The sequence below is a fragment of the Oreochromis niloticus genome, linkage group LG3, assembly GCF_001858045.2.
Source record: "Oreochromis niloticus isolate F11D_XX linkage group LG3, O_niloticus_UMD_NMBU, whole genome shotgun sequence".
Lineage (NCBI taxonomy): Eukaryota > Metazoa > Chordata > Actinopteri > Cichliformes > Cichlidae > Oreochromis > Oreochromis niloticus.
Window position 1 is genome coordinate 86,360,423 of NC_031967.2, and position 21,105 is coordinate 86,381,527.

At 46.0% G+C, this 21,105-nt stretch overlaps 1 protein-coding gene across 1 annotated transcript; it reads left to right on the top strand.

Annotated features, from left to right (window-relative positions):
- Positions 1 to 1,095: 1,095 nt before the first annotated feature.
- Positions 1,096 to 19,355, top strand: LOC112846388 (protein NLRC3-like). The gene is made up of 3 exons (XM_025905863.1): positions 1,096 to 1,226; positions 16,894 to 17,381; positions 17,575 to 19,355. Exons 2-3 carry the CDS (start codon positions 17,126 to 17,128, stop codon positions 19,353 to 19,355), a joined length of 2,037 nt encoding a protein of 678 aa, XP_025761648.1. The 5' UTR covers positions 1,096 to 1,226; positions 16,894 to 17,125.
- Positions 19,356 to 21,105: the final 1,750 nt, after the last annotated feature.

Sequence of the window (21,105 nt, forward strand, 5' to 3'; positions counted from 1 at the left end):
CTCCCGGGTCGACCGCCTGACTTCTGTTTCGAACTGTTTCTCGAGCGCCAGTGTGGGTTATGGATATTTTGCTTTGGGACTTTGTTTGGGTCTAGTTTTATGTTTTTGCTGTTGTTACGTTTTGCAGACTGTAAATAAACTCATTTACATCACCGCCGCTGTCTGCTACTTGGATCCTCCTTCCCATCTCCACACGACTGCTGCCCCAGCCGTGACACTCACAGTATGACAGCAAAAGAGTTTACTTATGGGATTTAATTAGTCCTTATTTCTCAGACAGATCAGTACAGCTGCTAAAATAGAATGCCTTTTATTGTCACTAAACACATGTACAATAAGATTAACTACTACCCAGTCCAGACATGTAAAAAAAAAGGAGTTAAGGTGCACATTTCTGTGGTGCTTCATACAAATATCAAAAATAAATAAGGATTTTATATTTACAGTATGGGTTATTGGGTATTAAATATTGCATAGTAGTGATAGTAATTGAACTTTTTAAATATTAGTTCAGTTTGTGTCAGTGAATGCATCATGTGTGCTTCATGGCTCCATCTGGTGAACTGATAGTAGAAGTAGAGCAGCTGATGGCAGCTTCCTCTGCCTCACACTGCTGTCTGACTGCATTCAGCTGACACTGAGATGAAGCAGGAAAGAAGCAGCTGATATTTGGACAGCACACATGACTGAAAGGAGGATTTCAGTTGATGTGCACATGAATGATTTGTGTTTCCTCTGCAGGTGAAGGTAGAAAGTGTGTGTGAGCTGAATTGAGCAGCATGGATCAGTGTGAGGACAGAGAGGAGGGAGTCCCTCCCTCTAAAAGCACTCTGTGTGGGGAACATGAGAGCCAGACCAAAGCTCAGAGGTGAGATGACCATCTGTAACTGTCCATGACTCTTCTCCATGTCACAGCTCAGCACTCACATCACTGCTCCATCATTATTCACAGGAACCCACCTGGACCTCCACCCAGCTGTGTGAACTATGATAGCAACCGAGTGAAAGATGTCATTAAGAAATTTGGTAATCAGTAAGTGCTCGTAAGTAATAACATTTCAAATATCATATGAGCTGCTTGTACTTTATTTATTCATTTAATTATATTTTAGTATATGTCAGAGACTCAAACCTGGACCTGAACCCAGCTGTGTGACCTTAAAGAGTGATGTGTCTAAAGAAGACTTGATTGATTTTAAAGTTCAGCAGACGTCTGCTGCAGAGAGGTAAGCTGTTAGTAACACGAACTCTTTAATGTCAGTTTGATGTCTGATTTAAATGAACTGCTTAATGTTGTTTCCTGGTCTCTAAACTGCATCTCAAAGAAAAGTCCCAAGGTCCTATTGAAGTAGGGGGGAGTGTGAGTAGATGACTACTGCCAGAAGTGCCAACCAACCTACCCCCAGCACCATACCCTGAACCCTCTACTCCACCCCATGTCTGCAGCAAAGCCACAAACCACAACCCTTCACATACCCCATCACCCGACTTAAGTCATCCAGCCTAACCTACTCATTTCTGTGAAGTTGGGTACAACTGTGCAGTAGTAACTAACAAGCCTCAAGAACCAACTCGCCTCTTTTTTGGCTTTGGGACTCGGGCAGGATGCAATGGCCATTGTTTTCTCTGCCTGCAGGCATACCTGTAGATCTCTCAAGTGGTACTCTAGATACTGTACATCCCTCTGTCCAACGGGACACTTCTTCAGATTGGCCGTGAGCCCCGGCCCCAGTACCGTGGCCACCTGCTGCACATGCTCACGATGGAAGATAATGCCATCCAAGTAGGCAACCGCATATGCAGTATGTGGATGCAGCATCCTTTCCAGGAGGTGCGGGAAAGTGGTCGGGTTGGGGCACTCTCCTCCTGACAGGAGTGTGTGCAGGGATCAGCAGCATAGACATGTGAACTGATGAACTTAGATGTAGTAGAGGGGTTGGTCTGTAGCCCTTGTTGCGAGTTTAACCTGGGGTCCAAGGTATAATTGGCCGTTTTTGACTACTTTTGATTTGACCTCTATATTTCACCTTTAAAAACTGTTTATCTTCCCTTTTTTGGTATAATTCCTTTCAGCACAACCTGGAGTGACTCTGACATTCATTAGGAGTACTGACACACAAAATAAAATAACGACTACACTAGACAATAACTATAGCCTCCAAACACGCTAAACGTCACAAATCTCTCACGTATCAAAACTCGCTCTCTCTTTCTTTCGCTCGCTCGCTCTCTCTTGCCGGTGTCACTCCTAAAACTTCCCCCTCTCCCCAAACAACCAAATGCCACATGTTGGCATATCATTTTTTGATTGGTCGACATGGTGCATGTTCCCAATAATAGAGAAGGGTTTTTTTCTTTTTTTCACTCATAAGCGGAGTGTTTGCTAGTGCTGTCCTTAGAAAACACAGTTTTTACCGTTTCTTCCTGCTGTAAACACCACTGTTTTATTCAGAAAAAAACATTGCGTGTATTTTTTTATCATAACTCTGGTTTTACATGGCTGAGTTAGCATTAGTATTGGTGGTACATATATGGCTGTTACCATGATGACAGTAGACTCTTGAGGTATGTAGACGGGTCTGCGTTTCACTGTCAAATATTTTACACCAAATGTCATTGATGAAGATGCATACCCTTCCTGCTTTGTTCTTACCAGAACTGGCTTTGAGATCACTGCATAGAGTGCTCCTATTACCACTCGCTGGGACCACTGTTGCCTTTACCCTCCACATTTTCTCGAGCTCTTCTCTCAGCGGTTGGTATTTCTCCAGCTTCTTGTGTTCCTTCTTCCTGATGTTGCTCTTAGTCAGTATATCTACATCTATCACTATGGCCATCTTCCTCTGCTTGTCCACCATTACTATGTCTGGTTGTGTAGCCATTACCAGTTTGTCCTTCTATATCGAACTTAGTTGTGGTCATTTCGACCAGGTGCAAATGTCCCCCAGTGTCTCCCAATTTAACCTCAGGACTTCCAGGCTGTACTCGGCACAGATGTTTCTGTCTACTATGTCAGCCACTTTGTTATGGCCTTCCATGTATGCCCTGCCAGCTAGCATCTTGCACCCTGCTGTTATGTGCTGGAATGTCTCAGGGGAATCTTTATCAAAATCAAGTCAAATCAAAATTTATTTCTATAGTACAATTTAAAAACAACAGTGTTGACCAAAGTGCTTTACAATCAGCCAAAAAGAGAATAAAAGGTTAAATACGAAACATTAACAAACAAAACAGATCAACAAACAATACAGGTGACAAACAAAAAGCAAGCCGGATGATAGTCAACCAGTTTATTCATTCTTTTGAATCATGTCTTAAAATCCACTTTTTTACTTTGGCTTTTGAATCAGACTCGGAAGTACGAATATCAGGAAGAAGGTTATTCCAGAGTCTAGGTGCTGCAGTTGCAAAGGCACAATCACCTCTGGACTTCAGCCAAGACCTAGGTTGTTCTAAGAGCATCTGACTAGAAGATCTTAGTGCTCTTTTGGGGTTGTACAAGTTAGAGTTCAGTTAGATAGCTAGGCGCCAAGTTGTTTAAAATTTTAAAAGTACGCAAGAGAATTTTAAAATCAATGCAATATTTGACAGGGAGCCAGTGCAAGTCAGCTAAAATTGGAGTGACGTGGTCATACATTCTAGTACCAGTTAAAAGGCTTGCAGCAGCATTTTGAACTAACTGCAAATAATGGAGATGAAGAGTGTTGGAGGCCCAAATAGAGAGAGTTGCAGTAGTCCAGTCTAGTGGTGATAAATAAGAATAAGTTTTTAAAGGTCTTTCAGAGGAAGATAGGGCTTCGCTTTGGATATCTGATGTAACAGATAAAAACTGGTTTTAACCACTGCGGACACTTGCTTCTCTAATTTGAAAGAGCTATCCAAAAATACTGTGTGGGAGAGATGGCTAGCAAGAAGACCAAGAGTATCAGTTAGCTGGCCCAAAGAGGTATGACTATCAAAAACAACAACTTCGGTTTTATTTTTATGCAGGAATAGAAAATTATGTGATAACCAGACTTTGGCATGAAGACGGTTAAACAGTGGTTGCAGTGGGACAGAGACATCCAAATTCAGGGAAAAGTAAATTTGGATGTCATAGCAGTGGAAGGAGATATTGTATTGTAATGAGCTCCGGAAAGGAGGAGACAGAGGTTTCGTTCGACTTGCTTCCTGCCGGGTTGGTCAGAGAGCACAGCCGTTTATTGCAGAGAACACTGCCGCGAGCTAACTGCCCAGCGCGGCCAAGGCACAGCCAACAACAACAACAACAACACACACAGGGCGCCCTCTCACCCCGGAAGGACACACCGTCGCAGCAAGAGGGCGTCACCTGTCACCATGGTAACATAACATTTAACCATCGTTACACTGCCCCCCCAGCAGTAAGTTCCTCGTCCCCGAGGGAACAACACAGTCTCTGAGGCGGGGGAGTAGTCTACGCTCCCTCCTTGACCTCCTGAGCCCCTGGGGGGTACACAGAGCTTTGGGGCTTTGAGGTGGAGAGCCCGAGGAAGGGGAACGCAGCTCCGGCTGGGGGTCACTCTGTGCAGGGTCATGGAAGCTCTGTACGCGTCCCTCAGGGAAGGAGGGGAGGGACTGTCCTCTATAGGGGGCCATCCGGTCTCTGTGCAGCGCCACTTTCCTCCCTCTAGGAGGCAACTGCACCCTGTAAACAACTTCCCCCACTCGCTCCAGGACGCTGCAGGGCCCCACCCAGCTGCTATCCAGTTTAGGACACCGTCCTTTCTTTCTCTTTGGGCTGTAGACCCACACCAGCTCCCCAGCACGGAAGTGCCTCCCCTTAGTGGTGATGTCATAATTCCTCTTTTGGCGCAGGCCTGCCTTCGCCAGCTGCTCCCGGGCGTAGGAATGTGCAGAATCCAGCCGGTCCTGCAGCCTCCTTGCGTAGTCCCGGCCTGGTGGTGCCTCTGGCGCGTCCGGGGGCTTCCCAAAAGCCAACTCTGCGGGAGTTCTCAGCTCTCTCCCTAACATGAGCAGGGCAGGTGTACATTGGGTGGAGTCTTGCACTGCCGACCTGTAGGCCATGAGGATAAGGGGAAGATGGTAGTCCCAGTCCCGTTGGTGTTCTGAGGTAAGGATGGCTAGCTGCTGGGCCAGCGTCCTGTTAAACCTTTCCACCAGTCCATCGCTTTGGGGGTGAAGTGGGGTGGTGCGGGTCTTCTTAATCCCAAGGCGTTCACACATGGCAGCAAATACCTTGGACTCAAAGTTACGCCCCTGGTCACTGTGGAGGGTCTCTGCTGTTCCAAAGCGGCTGAACATCCCCTCCACTAATACATCAGCGACAGTCTCAGCCTCCTGATCTGGGATGGCATATGCTTCCGGCCACTTGGTGAAATAGTCCATGGCCACAAGGACATAGCGGTTTCCTCTGTCTGTACGAGGAAATGGGCCCATGACGTCCACAGCTACTCGCTCCATTGGAGCTCCTGCTGGTTGCTGCTGAAGCTGAGCCCGGGACTGGTCCTGTGGCCCTTTGTGCGAGGAACATGCATCACAGCTGCGGCAAAAGTCTTCCACATCCCTCCGCTGCTGACCCCAGTAGTAGCCCTGGCGGAGGCGGCGAAGGGTCTTGGAGACCCCAAAGTGGCCAGAGCCAGTGCTCCCATGGCAGGCTTCCAGCACAGCTGACCTCAGCGACCTTGGCACCACAACCTGCCACCTCTCCTCCCCTGTGGCAGGATCCTTCCAGGCACGTTCCAACACCCCCTCCTTCAGCCTGAGAGCTGTAAACTTGGCCCACAGCCCCCTGGTACAGATGGAAAACCCAGTGACCTCATCCCAAAGGGGTCGCTCCTCCTTCTCCAGCCACTGCAGGACTGGCAGCAGGTCAGTGTCTTGTTCCTGCCGTGCCCTCCACTCCGCTGCATCCACCACCAGAAGAGCCCTGCAGGTGAGCTGTGTTGCTCCATCCATTGTTGTGAGTTCCCGCTCTGTCTCCTCTCGCTTCTCACAGTAACGGCAGCCAGCTGCAGCACACGGGCGGCGAGAGAGGGCGTCTGCGTTAGAATGATGCGTCCCTGCTCTGTGCTCCACAGTGAAATTGAAGGCTTGGAGCTCCTCCAGCCATCGAGCCACCTGTCCCTCTGGCTCCCTGAAAGACATCAGCCACTGGAGGGCGGCATGATCAGTTCTGATAACAAATGATGTGCCACACAGGTAGTACTTAAAGTGTCTCACCCCTGCCACCACGGCCAGCAGCTCTCGTCGTGTGACACAGTAGCGCCGCTCACTCCTGTTCAGGACCCGGCTGAAGTACGCCACCACCTTCTCACCTTCCGGCCCAACCTGCGACAACATGGCTCCCAGCCCCACATTGCTTGCGTCAGTGTCCAGGACAAAAGGCAGGGTGGGGTCAGGGGGGGCGAGGACTGGGGACTCCGTCAGTGATCTGCGGAGGGTGTTGAATGCCTGCTGACAGTCCTGGGTCCAGATGAAGTCACGGTCCTTCTGCAGCAGGCGGAAGAGTGGTGCAGCTATAGAGGAAAAGCCCTTCACAAACCTCCTGTAATAAGACGCCAGTCCTAGGAAGCTTTTGAGCTGTTTCTGGTCCGCTGGTGTGGGCCACTCAGTAATGGTGTGAATTTTCTCCTCCAAAGTGCCGATGCCCTCCTGACCCAGCTTGTGGCCCAGAAACTCCACCTCCCTCCTCATGAAGTGGCACTTGTCGGGGTGCAGCTTCAGGCCTGCAGCTGCCACCCTCCCCAACACTTGTCTCAGGGCCTCCAGGGCAGCATCAAAGGAGCTCCCGTGTACTAGAAGGTCATCCAGGTAGACCAGACACCGTTGGCGTGGGACACCAGCCAGCACACTGTCCATCAGCCTCTCAAAGGTAGCAGGAGCGTTACAAAGACCAAAGCTCAGGACTTTGAACTGCCACAGTCCCCTGTTGGTGCAGAAGGCTGTCTTCGGTCTGGACTCAGGGGACAGTGGCACCTGCCAGTAGCCACTCTGCAGGTCAAGGGTGGAGAACCAGGAGGATCCGGCTACTAAATCGAGAGACTCGTCAATCCTGGGAAGGGGGTAAGAGTCCTTTTTTGTCACTTTGTTGAGTGGTCTGTAGTCCACACAGAAACGCATCCTTGGGCTGTTTTTCTTAGGCACCATCACCACAGCGGAGGCCCACGGGCTATCAGATGGCTCTATGATGCCCGCCTTCATCATTTCACACAACTCTCTGTCAGCAGCCTCCTGATGAGCCAGGGGCAGGCGGCGGGGGCGCACTTTAATAGGCTGGGCATCCCCGGTCTCAATGACGTGCTCTACCAAGTGTGTCAAGCCAACATCACTTTCTTTCAGGGCAAAAATGTCACTAAACTCTCTTAGTACCTGCCATAGACTCTCTTGCTGCTGTGGAGTCAGCCCCTCACAGTTCTTTGACCAGATGCTCCTCACTGCTGAGAGCCTCTCCTCCTCCCCCGCTTGCTGTTCTGCTGGCGGGTCTGCGGGGGTCTCTGAGGTGGAGGTGGATGCTACGGCGGATGCTGGGCAGACCGGGGGAGGAATAAGCTGCACCTTCTTCCCATCAGGGAGTATGAGGAAGCCTTTGCCCAAGTCCAGTACACCACCAATGGCTCGCAAAAAATCCAGCCCAAGGATGCAGGCGTCCTGCACGTCAGCCACCCAGGCAGCATAAGGCACACCGAGGTCCCCCACCTTAAACTGGAACACTCCCCTCCCTCTAATTGGGGCCAGATCCCCGGTCACAGTCTTAAGTCGCACATCAGTCGGTTGCACAGCAGTCCCGGTTGGGACGACATCGGGTCGGACCAGCGTTACATTGGACCCTGTGTCCAGAAGGGCCGTACAGGACACCCCCGCAATCATCACTGGAACATGGCAAAAGTCGCCAACCTGGGTCCAGCCCACAGCGATGACCGCACTGGGTGGAAATGGCGGTGGTGTGGGGAAGTCGTTCTCCCTGGCCCGTGTACTCCCACCTACACGGGCCCGTGGGCGTTTCCCTGAACCGCTGCAAGCTTGGGGCACTGCCTGATGAGGTGTCCGACTTGTCCACATCCCCAGCAGCTCTGTGGTCGGCGGCGTGGGCCAGCCCGAGGGGAAGACGACTGCAGAGAAGCCATCTGAACCAAACTGCACGGGCCCGCCGGCATCTCCATCCGCCCTGCAGGTGCTGACATAGCCCTCACCACATGCGTGTCATCAGCGCCCCCAGAGGATCCTGCAAGCATCTCCCTCTCCAACGCTAGCTCCAGGGCTGCACTGAGCGTGGCCGGTCGAGCAAGCTGAGTCTGCATACGGAGCTCTTTAGGGCTCAGGGCCTGCAGGAACTGGTCCCGAGCTAACTCCGCCTGCACTGATGGTGGCATGCTGTCATACGCCCTCCGGCAGAGACACTCGACTTCATGGGCCAAAATGCGAAGGGGCTCACCTGGCAATCTGCGTCTGTTGTGGAACTCCGACCTCAGCAGCACCGGTTGGTTATACTGCCCGAAACGTCTCTGAAGTGCCCCAACCAGAGCATTATAATCTCCCCTTTGCTCCTCGGTCAGCAGCAGCAGGCATGCAGCTGCATCCTCACAAAGGCACAAAGCCAATTGGAGAGCTTTATGTTCCTCAGACCAGCCAGCTGCAACAGCTAACAGCTCAAACTGTGCAATAAACACTTCCCATGGCGTCTTGCCGCTGAACTTAGGCGTTTTTATGTTCGCGGCAGCTTGCTGGGCGCCGCCATGTTTGTTTACATCACGTGACAGCGCGCCAAGCGAGGTCGACTCCCTCCCACCGGAATCGCGGCCACTGTGCGAAAATGTCCCGAGCCTAGCCAAACCTGGAGAAAATCCAGCCTCAGCAGACAGCCGCAGCGCCGTTTCCCTCACTCTATGGGCAGGCGAGCGCGGACGAACCTCCCTCTCCTCGGTCTCCCTCTTAATCTTGTCCGGCAACATCCTCCGGTCTCGTGACGGTCAGCGTCGCCAGCAACAGGGTGTCGGGCGTTTCAGGCGGTCGGTCGTCACTTCTGACACCAGTGTAATGAGCTCCGGAAAGGAGGAGACAGAGGTTTCGTTCGACTTGCTTCCTGCCGGGTTGGTCAGAGAGCACAGCCGTTTATTGCAGAGAACACTGCCGCGAGCTAACTGCTCAGCGCGGCCAAGGCACAGCCAACAACAACAACAGCAACACACACAGGGCGCCCTCTCACCCCGGAAGGACACACCGTCGCAGCAAGAGGGTGTCACCTGTCACCATGGTAACATAACATTTAACCATCGTTACAGTATGTTTTGAAAATGGATCCCATGGGCAACATATATAAGGAGAAAAGTGTTGAACCCAAAACAAACCCCTGTGGGACACCACAGTAAATAGGAGGCACAAGAGGAAGAATATTGCCCCACAGCAATGGAGAACGACCTCTCTGAGAGATATGATTTGAACCATGATAAAACTGTGCCTTTAACACCAACTACAACGTTATGATCGACCTTATTAAAAGCAGAAGTCAAATCTAGTAAAACTAAAACCACAGAGCAACCTGAATCAACGGTTAAAAAAAGATCATTGAAAAAACTCTTAATAAAGCTGTCTCAGTACTGTGGCGAGGTTTGAAATGAGACTGGAACTTTTTGCTGATAACATTAGCATATAAAAAGTTGCTTAAAAACCACTTTTTCCAGGATTTTTGACATAAAGGAGACTTTGGAGATCAGCCTGTAATTAGAGAGAGCATTAGGGTCAAGTTTTTCCTTCTTAATAATGGGTTGCACAACAACATTATTGAAGGCAGTCGGTATGCAACCTAATGACAGTGATACATTCAATAAAAGTAAAATGGGGCCCAATAGTGCTCAATGCTTCCTTGAAAATGTGAGAGGGAAATGTGCCATGTGGGGAATTAGAAATTCTTAGGTGATCAATTATTTCCTTTAAGGCAGAAAAAGACACAGGCTTAAACTGCTGAAAAACAGTCGAACATTTAGAAGCTGGAACTTAGTCTATCACTACCATTGAATGAGGAGCCCTTAGCGCTGAGATTTTTCAAGGAAGCATTTTCAGAAGTTTTCAGAGAGTGTAGGGGTGCCTCCCTATGATTAGTGGCACAAGGGTTAATAACAGAGTTAAAGATATTTTCACAAGGTTCTTCACACGCACACACTCACTCAGCTTCACAGGGAACAAGTCAAGGCCAGATCTACACACACACAGAAAAATCCAGATAGCAACGATCTTAAAACTCACAGATTCCGACTTGCAGATTACAGAGGGACTCATGCTGATGGCACAACGATCCAGCAAAGAATAACACAGGTCCGCCATCTTAAATAATTCAATTTAATTCAATTCAGTTCAATTTTATTTATATAGCGCCAAATCACAACAAAAGTTGCCTCAAGGTGCTTCATAGATACAGAGAAAAACCCAACAATCATATGGCCCCCTATGAGCAAGCACTTTGGCGACAGTGGGAAGGAAAAACTCCCTTTTAACAGGAAGAAACCTCCGGCAGAACCAGGCTCAGGGAGGGGCGGCCATCTGCTGCGACCGGTTGGGGTGAAAGAAGAAAAACAGGATAAAGACATGCTGTGGAAGAGAGACAGAGATTAATAACAGATATGATTCAATGCAGAGGTCTATTAACACATAGTGAGTGAGAAAGGTGACTGGAAAGGAAAAACTCAATGCATCATGGGAATCCCCGGCAGCCTACGTCTATTGCAGCATAACTAAGGGACGATTCATGGTCACCTGGTCCAACCCTAACTATATGCTTTAGCAAAAAGGAAAGTTTTAAGCCTAATCTTAAAAGTAGAGATAGAGTCTGTCTCCGGAATCCAAACTGGAAGCTCGTTCAACAGAAGAGAGGCCTGGAAACGGAAGGCTCTAAAATAGCTAAAAGAAGTCATTAAAAACTTTTAAAAGGGCTGATTCAGTGCTATGAAAGGGTTTAAAACTATATTGGAAAACCTCTAACACATTTTGCTTTTCCAGGAAGGCCATTATTTGGCTGTAAACTATCTTTTCAAGAATTTTGGAAAGAAAAAGTAGTTTGGAGATAGGCCTGTAATTAGCAAGAGCCGTAGGATCAAGAGCATGTTTTTTAATCAGGGTTTTGACTACTGCATGTTTAAAATCTTTAGGGACAACACCTGACATCAGACTATGGTTTACCAGCTCAAGAACCAAAGGTCCAACTGTAGGTAACACCTCTTTTAAAAGTCGAGGAGGGACAGCATCATTTGGACACCCTGCAGGCTTAAGATGACCAACACTCTTCTTTAAAAAGGACAGAGTCACAGGCTCAAACCTGGTAGTTAGGATGACTCGGGAGTGTTGATTCATTTAAACTAACAAAACCATCTTGCTGCAACCAGGTTTCCGTAAGGCAGAGTACATCGATTTCTAAATCAAGTATTAAGTCATGTACTAACAAGGTCATTAAGATAAGATGGGTCTGATTATTTAAGACCTTGTATGTGAGGAGCAGGATTTTGAATTCAATTCTGGATTCAACAGGAAGCCAATGAAGGGAAGCCAATACAGGATAAATGTGCTCTCTCTTTCTAGTCCCTGTCAGTACTCTTCCTGCAGCATTTTGGATTAACTGAAGGCTTTTCGGGGGGTTTTTAGGACAACCTGATAATAATGAATTACAGTAGTCCAGTCTAGAAGGAGGGAGAGCCTTCAGTTTTCAGGCCCCTAGTGATGTGTCAGTCGCGAATGAAAGGGTCTTAGAGCCAGATCTTTGACGTGAGTCGGCTCCTTTTTGGGAGGTGTGTTTTTTTTTTCTTTCTCTCTCTCGCATCTCTCTCACACTTTATTCCCGCTTCACTCCACACGCGACCCTTGTGCTTTGCGCTGGGAAGAAGGGGGAGGGGCGGTAGTTACACTCTCAGTAGCACAGGAACAGAGCGGGAGGGAGAGACACAGAAAGAGAGCCAGGGACAACAACGTCACATTGGAAAGGTATAGTAATCATTTGAATTTGAATTTATTTTTTATTTATTTATTTAAAAGGGACAGTGCAGTTTCACATAGTTCAAGGGCAAGACATGAGACTGATGTACCGCACATAGGTTTATAGCTACTGCTAATTTTCAACAATTGTCCCTTGTTGGGCTTACAATCTAAATAAATACATATTACAATAAAACGGGCTGGAACACAACTATTTTCAGTTGCAGATGATAAAGGATTCAGAAAGTTTATTCATGCAGGCCCATATGACAGACAATGTGCATCTTCTTTTTGTTTTCATATTTTAATTTATATTTAATTGTGTTGTGGTTTGCAGTGTTTTGTGTTGTTTCACTTTAAATTTGTAAAAGGAAAAAGCTGAATATTTAAATAATTAAAAGTTGAAATGTGAATAGTTGGTTTTTTGTATTATATGATTAATTTATTACATTTTATGTGGAGTGAATGAATAAAAGTATATTTACGGTGGCCACTAGAGACAAAGCACCTACAAACTCCAAAACATTTAAAAACTCCAAAACACGTAAAAACTCCGAAGCACATACAAACTCCAAAACACGTACAGAAGACAACAGAAGTGCTCCAGGATGCTCGGTGCAGTGTTGAGCTTTTGTTACCTAGTGGCTACACAAGCCAGGAAGTACCAACGACAGGATTTGGTGTGTGGTAGTAGCAAAATGAATATTCTTTTTTAATTATTTGAATATATATGACTGCTTGTGTATAAATACAGAAACAATACACATATGCTTTCAGTTGTGTAATTTAAGTGATCTAGGTAGCTCTTGGAAGTTCAGTTAATGCTAGAAATGTGCTTTGAATGTTTGAATGAATGAAGTTTGGGTTCCGGAGACAGACACTATCTCTACTTTCAAGATTAGGCTTCAAACTTTCCTTTTTGCTAAAGCATATAGTTAGGGCTGGACCAGGTGACCCTGAATCCTCCTTTAGTTATGCTGCAATAGACGTAGGCTGCCGGGGATTCCCATGATGCATTGAGTTTTTCCTTTCCAGTCACCTTTCTCACTCACTATGTGTTAATAGACCTCTCTGTATTGAATCATATCTGTTATTAATCTCTGTCTCTCTTCCACAGCATGTCTTTATCCTGTTTTCCTTCTTTCACCCCAACCGGTCGCAGCAGATGGCCCCGCCCCTCCCTGAGCCTGGTTCTGCCGGAGGTTTCTTCCTGTTAAAAGGGAGTTTTCCCTTCCCACTGTCGCCAAAGTGCTTGCTCATAGGGGGTCATATGATTGTTGGGCTTTTCTCTGACCTTTGTTGTGATTTGGCGTTATATAAATAAAACTGAATTGAATTGAATTGAATGCATGAACTAGTTTTTCAGCATCACTCTGAGACTCTGAGGGAAGCATGTATAATCTAAACAGAATTGGTCCTAGCACTGAACCCTGTGGAACTCCAAAATTAACGTTACTGTTAGAAGAAGACTCTCCATTTAGATGACCAAATTGGAGTGTATTGGATAGATATCAGGCTTTCAAATGAATTAAAAGTCTGTCTTGGTCTTTGGTTGATTAATAGGCTGGTGTGAAAAATTGCTGCCACACCGCCCCCTCGGCCTGTGCTTCAAGGTTTCTGGTAGTTAGAATGACTCGGGGGTGTTGATTCATTTAAACTAACTTAATCATCCTGCTGCAACCAGGTTTCTGTAAGGCAGGGTGACAGGGGATTTCTAGGAATCGCCCCACAGTTCTTCAGCTGAGACACCTGAGTTAGAAAACACAAACACTGCAGTTGTCTTTACTCGCGAGGGCAGTCACAGAGCGCTCGTACTCGCAGGAGGCACTCACGGACTCACGCTCTGTCACTGTCTGCGTTCTTTATTTATACAAGCTGGTTACACGTATGTACAAAGATAACAAAAACTCAGAGCTGAGGTTCCCCTTTTCTACATCTGTATGTTCTCAAAACAGAGGAAGCTCTTAGTTGCTAAATAAGTTTATCACACAAAAGTTGTTATATAAAAAGTCACGTAGACATGTTGATCAATTATTAAGTCAGGCACTAACAGAGACTTGGAGGAGAGAGACCTAATATTTATTAACCCACATTTCACTGTTTTACTCTTTGGTTCAGATGTGGATACTGTATTCGCGTTGTTACCTCTAAACAGTTTCACCCCAGTTCGTGGATTCCTAAGGCCTCCAGAGACAACACCGGGACTCAGTAGTCAATTCACAACACTTTTATTCATCCACACTTATCCACCCCAGAATTCCTCTGCAGATCTCAACTCCTTTGTCTGTGAAACACAGTTTTGTAGAAGTGACCCCCCTTCTAACCCCTCTACAATGTGCCATAAAACGAAGCACTGTATTTACATGTTTGTGTGTGTGCGAGCACGTGAGTGCCTGCGTGTGTGCGTTCCTGTGTGTAAGTGCATGTGTATATATGTGTATGTACCTCTGCGTACGTGACTTCCTGTGGGTCATAAATAGGGATGGGTATCGAAAACCGGTTCTTGTTGAGAACCGGTTCCCACTGTTTCAATTCCTTGGAATCGTTTGCCATTTTTGCAAACGATTCCCTTATCGATTCCAGTCGCCCCGAATGACGTCACCACGTTGCGGAGCGTCGGAGCCTACCTGGCAGGAAACACGGCGCCTAAGCGGCTCAAACGCTTAAAAGTTTGTTTATACTTTACGAGAACGGATTGTCATCCGTTCAGGGCAACTTGCAATACTTGCAAAGTAGATATTTCATTAAGGGAGGAAACACTACGAATATGCAAAAGCATTTGCTCACAAAACACGCGATGAACTTAAATGAATGTCTTTAATTCTGCTCCGGACTCGTGAATCTCAACCCAGCAGCAGCAGCGGTAACGTTTGCACGTCATCTCCCGTTAATGCGGCAGGTAAATAATCAACTAACAGTGCATATTATGTTAGCGCGATCTGCTTTATTACAAAACCTGCCATTGTGCATTTAGGTGACCATGATGAGACAGACAGAGTCTGGCTGGCGCTCGCTGGCAGTTGTCGCTGCAGTCTACCGGTAGCGTCTCTTTTCAGGCCCGCATGTCACCGAGCAGTGACTAGTTTGTGGTCAAAACCTTGCAGCCATTTGCCACAGCAGATGGTAAGTGAATGTGTTTAATTGTAGGCAGGGACATTACTGGATATTCTTGTGTAATTGCTACAGAATAATTTATGTTATACTTTGTTATTGCTACAGAAGAATATTTATTTTATTATTTTACGTTTACAATTTTCCCCGGGGACCCTGTGACACCCCATTGAAGAGCCGTAGGCTGTGGATCTCTTAAGATCTCACTGTTGGGTTTGTAAGGCCATGTTACTCTTAAATTTCTATCTTGTTGAAAGAGAAGATATAAAACAGTTCTAAACTAATCGACCTTAGTGTTCTCCTTTTTAAAAACAAGAATCGATAAGAGAATCGATAAAGAATCGAATCGTTAAACAGAATCGAAAATGGAATCGGAATCGTTAAAATCTTATCAATACCCATCCCTAGTCATAAAAGTCTATCTCCCTTCCAGACCAAAGTTATCCAGTTACAAACATTGAGACCCCCAATATCCCCTGGGGAATTTCCACTGAGCTGGGTCTTCTCTCTGTTTTACCTTCACAGCTCAAGGTGGGGGAGCGTCTCCTACAAGTCTACTCCTAAGTTTATGACACGCTTAGGCCTTTATTACATATCCAAAGTGGGATAGATGCCATCTCTCCTAACAAGACCAGGTTTCCTGCAGAAGGTTTGCAGAAGGTTTGAAGAAGGTTTGCCAATTATCTATGACGCCCACATCATTTTTGGACACCACTCAGACAGCCAGCAATTTATGGAGAACATGCGGCTAAACATGTCACTCCTGGTCTGATTGGGGAGGGGACCAGAGAAAATTACAGAATCCGACATTGTTTTGGCAAAGTTACACACCAATTCAATATTGATTTTAGTGACCTCTGATTGACGTAACCGGGTGTCATTACTGCCGACGTGAATTATAATTTTACTGAATTTACATTTACCCTTAGCCAGCAGTTTTAAATTTCCCTCAATGTTGCCTGCTCTGGCCCCTGGAAGACAATTGACTATGGTTGCCGGTGTCTCTAGCTTCACATGTCTGAGAACAGAATCACCAATTACTAGAGTTTGACCCCTGGCGGGTGTGTCGCCGAGTGGGGTCGGCTGCACCAGCTACAGGGGCCTGGCTAGCTACGGGTGAATGAAGGGTGCGAAGCCGAGTCTCCAATTCAGTGATCCTGTCCTCCAGAGCTGCACATATGCTACATTTGTTACAGGTATCATTACTGCGAAAGGAGGCCGAGGATTAACTAAACATCTGACACAATGAGCAGGAAAGTGCAGGAGGGACAGGTGAAGAGGCCATGGTGCTAGCGAGTTGGCTACGAGCTAAGCTAGCGAAAAAGACACAGTGAGTGAATACTTTGGCTATAAATTAGGTAGTGACTACACAGACAGTGTGCTTTGGATGAAGCATGTGAAGATTATACTATGAAAAGAGAATGTATTTAAAAGTTTTTAATTAAATTGCTAAGCAGAAAAGCTACTCAAAAACACCACTGTGTTTGAGCAGGAACAGGAAGTGATACTCTACCGCAGAGAGAGCGAACACTGGGATGGTTACTGGATCCTGTTCGGGAAGGTTGCTGGGGCCTGCTCTTAGATTGAGCATTGCCATTGTGGGTTGTGTCCTTCTCCCATATGCTCATCTAGTATTGCTCCTTCTCCAGTCTTAGTAGAGCAGTTCTCATGTTGTTCCTTTGCCACTGAGAGTACACCTTGGATGGGTCTGTGGAGAACAGCTGGTTTTTCTCCTGCCTTCTATTTTTTCTGGTATACCGCTTCAATCGGTAAAAAAATTGGGGTGTTCTAAAACTTTTGACCAGTAATGTATGCCTGAAGTAATTCTTCACAATTTCTCCACAGTATGGAAAAGGAGAGCACAGAGGTTCCCAGTGGTCAGTCTGCCCAGCAGCATCAAACACACCTGGACTCCATATTTATGGTCTGTACACGTACATAAACAACCTTTAACTCTTTTCTGTTCACAGTCATCTTCATGCTGCTCTTTGTAGACCAGTGGATTGTCTGTGTGTCCAATGTGGATCTGATGTTTGCCGTCATGATTTCAGTCTAATTGTGTCATTCATAAAGTATTATGTTCCAGCTACTGGAGAACAACATCATCACTTTTGTGAAGAACGAGCTGAAGAAGTTCCAGAAGGTTCTGAACCCAGAAAACGCAGGATTGTTATATAGTCAGTTAGAAGATGGGGAGGTATTGGAATGTGAGGATAAAGAGCAGAGGAGGAGCAGCAGAGAGGCATTTGTAAAGATCACAGTGGACTTCCTGAGGAGAATGAAGCAGGAGGAGCTGGCTGACCGTCTCCATAACCGTAAGAGAATATTTGTAAATATTTAGGCTGCTGAAAAAAATGATTATTTACTAATGACTCAGGTGATAGGCTGGCATGTATTAAAATATTAATTTATTAAGGGAATCAAATTGTGTGTAATGCATAACTATGTATGAACTGCTACTTTTTATTTTTTATTATGATTATTATTATCATTTTTATTCAGAACATCTCACTGTAATTTGTCAACGCAAACTTAAATTGAAGCTGAAGAAGAAGTTCCAGTGTGTTTTTGAGGGGATCGCTAAAGCAGGAAACCCAACCCTTCTGAATCAGATCTACACAGAGCTCTACATCACAGAGGGAGGGACTGCAGAGGTCAATGATGAACATGAGGTCAGACAGATTGAAACAGCATCCAGGAAACCAGACAGACCAGAAACAACAATCAGACAAGAAGACATCTTTAAAGCCTCACCTGGAAGAGATGAACCAATCAGAACAGTGCTGACAAAGGGAGTGGCTGGCATTGGGAAAACAGTCTTAACACAGAAATACAGCCTGGACTGGGCTGAAGACAAAGCCAACCAGGACATCCAGTTCATATTTCCATTCACTTTCAGAGAGCTGAATGTGCTGAACAACAAAAGGCTGAGCTTGGTGGAACTTGTTCATCACTTCTTTACTGAAACCAAAGAAGCAGGAATCTGCAGCTTTGAAGAATTTGAGGTTGTGTTCATCTTTGATGGTCTGGATGAGTGCCAACTTCCTCTGGACTTCCACAATGCTTTGACAATGACTGACGTTACACAATCTGCCTCCGTGGATGTGCTGCTGACAAACCTCATCTGGGGGAACCTACTTCCTGATGCTCGCCTCTGGATAACCACACGACCTGCAGCAGCCAATCAGATTCCTCCTTTGTGCACTGACATGGTGACAGAGGTCAGAGGGTTCACAGATTCACAGAAGGAGGAGTATTTCAGGAAGAGATTCAAAGATGAGGAGCAGGCCAACAGGACCATCTCCCACATCAAGACATCACGAAGTCTCCACATCATGTGCCACATCCCAGTCTTCTGCTGGATCACTGCTACAGTTCTGGAGGATATGCTGGAAACCAGAGAGGGAGGACAGCTGCCCAAGTCCCTGACTGAGATGTACATCCACTTCCTGGTGGTTCAGGCCAAAGTGAAGAATGTCAAGTATGATGGAGGAGCTGAGACAGATCCACACTGGAGTCCAGAGAGCAGGAAGATGATTGAGTCTCTGGGAAAACTGGCTTTTGATCAGCTGCAGAAAGGAAACCTGATCTTCTATGAATCAGACCTGACAGAATGTGACATTGATATTGGAGCAGCCTCAGTGTACTCAGGAGTGTTCACACAGATCTTTAAAGAGGAGAGAGGACTGTACCAGGACAAGGTGTTCTGCTTCATCCATCTGAGTGTTCAGGAGTTTCTGGCTGCTCTTCATGTCCATCTGACCTTCATCAACTCTGGACTTAATCTGCTGGTAGAACAACAAATAACCTCCCAGAAGTCTGAAATCAGACAATCATGTGCAGGGACAAACTTCTACCAGAGTGATGTGAACAAGGCCTTACAGAGTCCAAATGGACACCTGGACTTATTCCTACGCTTCCTCCTGGGTCTTTCGCTGCAGACCAATCAGACTCTCCTACGAGGCCTGCTGACACAGACAGGAAGTAGCTCACAGACCAATCAGGAAACAGTCCAGTACATCAAGGATAAGCTCAGTGAGAATCTGTCTGCAGAGAAAAGCATCAATCTGTTCCATTGTCTGAATGAACTGAATGATCGTTCTCTAGTGGAGGAGATCCAACATTCCCTTAGTTCAGGAAGTCTCTCCACAGATAAACTGTCTCCTGCTCAGTGGTCAGCTCTGGTCTTCATCTTACTGTCATCAGAAAAAGATCTGGATGTGTTTGACCTGAAGAAATACTCTGCTTCAGAGGAGGCTCTTCTGAGGCTGCTGCCAGTGGTCAAAGCCTCCAACAAAGCTCTGTAAGTAAAAAAGAGGCCTCTTATAAAACTATCATCAGTCACTCTATTTTTATCAAAATACCACTCAGACCCAGCATATAGTGAACCTATATTTGATAATTATCTTATTAACAAAGAAAAGAAAAATTAGAAATGCATTACAATAACAAAACAAAATAAAATAAAATAAAATAAAATAAAATAAAATAAAACAAATTAAAACAACAAATAACAAAATAATATATTACGTTTTGTTCATAGCAATATCACATGTACCAATAAAATTTCCTGTTACTTTACTGTTCTCTCTTTGATTCTCACTCATTGCTCTGATCTAAGCTAAAGGCTCTGCATCTGTGCACTGTTCAGTTAGGTCAGAGTTCAGATTTTGGTTTTTGCAATCACTGTTTTGTCTACCAAGTTCTGCAGTTGCTAACAAACTAAATCATATCCCTTTGGTTGTCTTTGATTTTCAACTTTCGGGTCAAAGAGAAATCTAACTTAGTCGTTCTTAAAAATGTCTTTCTGCATCCACTTTCATAATTAATGTTCTTATTATTATTATTATTATTATTCAACCTGATCCAGTGACCCAGTGTTTGTGCTGTTCACTGTTAGATCCATATGTCTAGGTTATAGTTTTAATTATGGGAGAGAAATCATGTTTTAATTTGCTTCAGTAGTAGAAATTATAGGTGCAGTGCTGGACCTCTCTGTGAACACAGACGATCTTCTTCATGAACCAACGTGGCAGTCCTATTGTCTCCCTTCAAGTCTCTTTCCCCCGTCCAACCTATTATTGCCACGGTCCTGAGTCTGCGACCCAGTGTTTTGTGTTTTGGTTTAAGTTTTGTTCTTTGAATTATGGTTCTCTGTTATATGTTTATTCTTCATGGTTTCTAGGTTTCTTTTCTGATTCTGCTCCTCATATGTCCATGTCTGTATGTCAGCTCTACATCTCTGTTTCTGTCTTGTATTTTCTGTTAACTTTGTTTTGCTTTCCTCTTCTGTCGTCTAATTAGGTTCAGCTGTGTTTCCTTCTGTGTGCCATTTACCCATGTCTATGTATAATGTGTGTTCAACTCTCTTCCTCATCGGATCGTCCATTTGTAATCCCAGTTCATCATTCTCTTCATCTTCCTGCGTGTCATCCCCTGTGTTTCTTCCTCTGTGTATCCATGCCTCAGGTTCCTTGTTTCTGGTTTTCAGGTTTTGCTTCATTTCCTCGGTTTAGCTGTTTCCAGTTTAGGTTTTTGTTGGTGTTCTCAATTCCCCATTTACCTTTTGTTTATAGTGTTTTTATCCCCAATAAAGGCCCACTTTCAGTTCAAACTCTGCCTTCATCTCCCTTGTCTAAGCTTGGATTCAGTCGTTTCATCTCCCAACGATCTGCATGCAGATTGTGACAGAATGATCTGACCAAGTAATGGACTCAGCAGACCATGAGTTGTACGTGTGGCAGGAGGCATCCTTCGCCCAGTTTGAAGAAGTGGAAGCCATGGCTCACGCCTGACCATGAGTGCATAATTCGCGGGACTCGTCTAGCTCTCGGGGGTCCCCGGAGTTGCCGTGTATGCCCACCTGCTGTACCGCCAGCATCTAAGGCTCAGTCACTTCCAGTGGGATATTGCTGCTTTTCTTCGGACACATACTCTCCAGCCCCTGCGTCGCCGTTCTGCTTGCCGGAGGGTCAGCTGTTCACCCTGTTGGTTTCCTCCGACAGAGACAGATACAGCTCCCTGCCAAGCCTTGATTATTTAATAATATCCGCATAT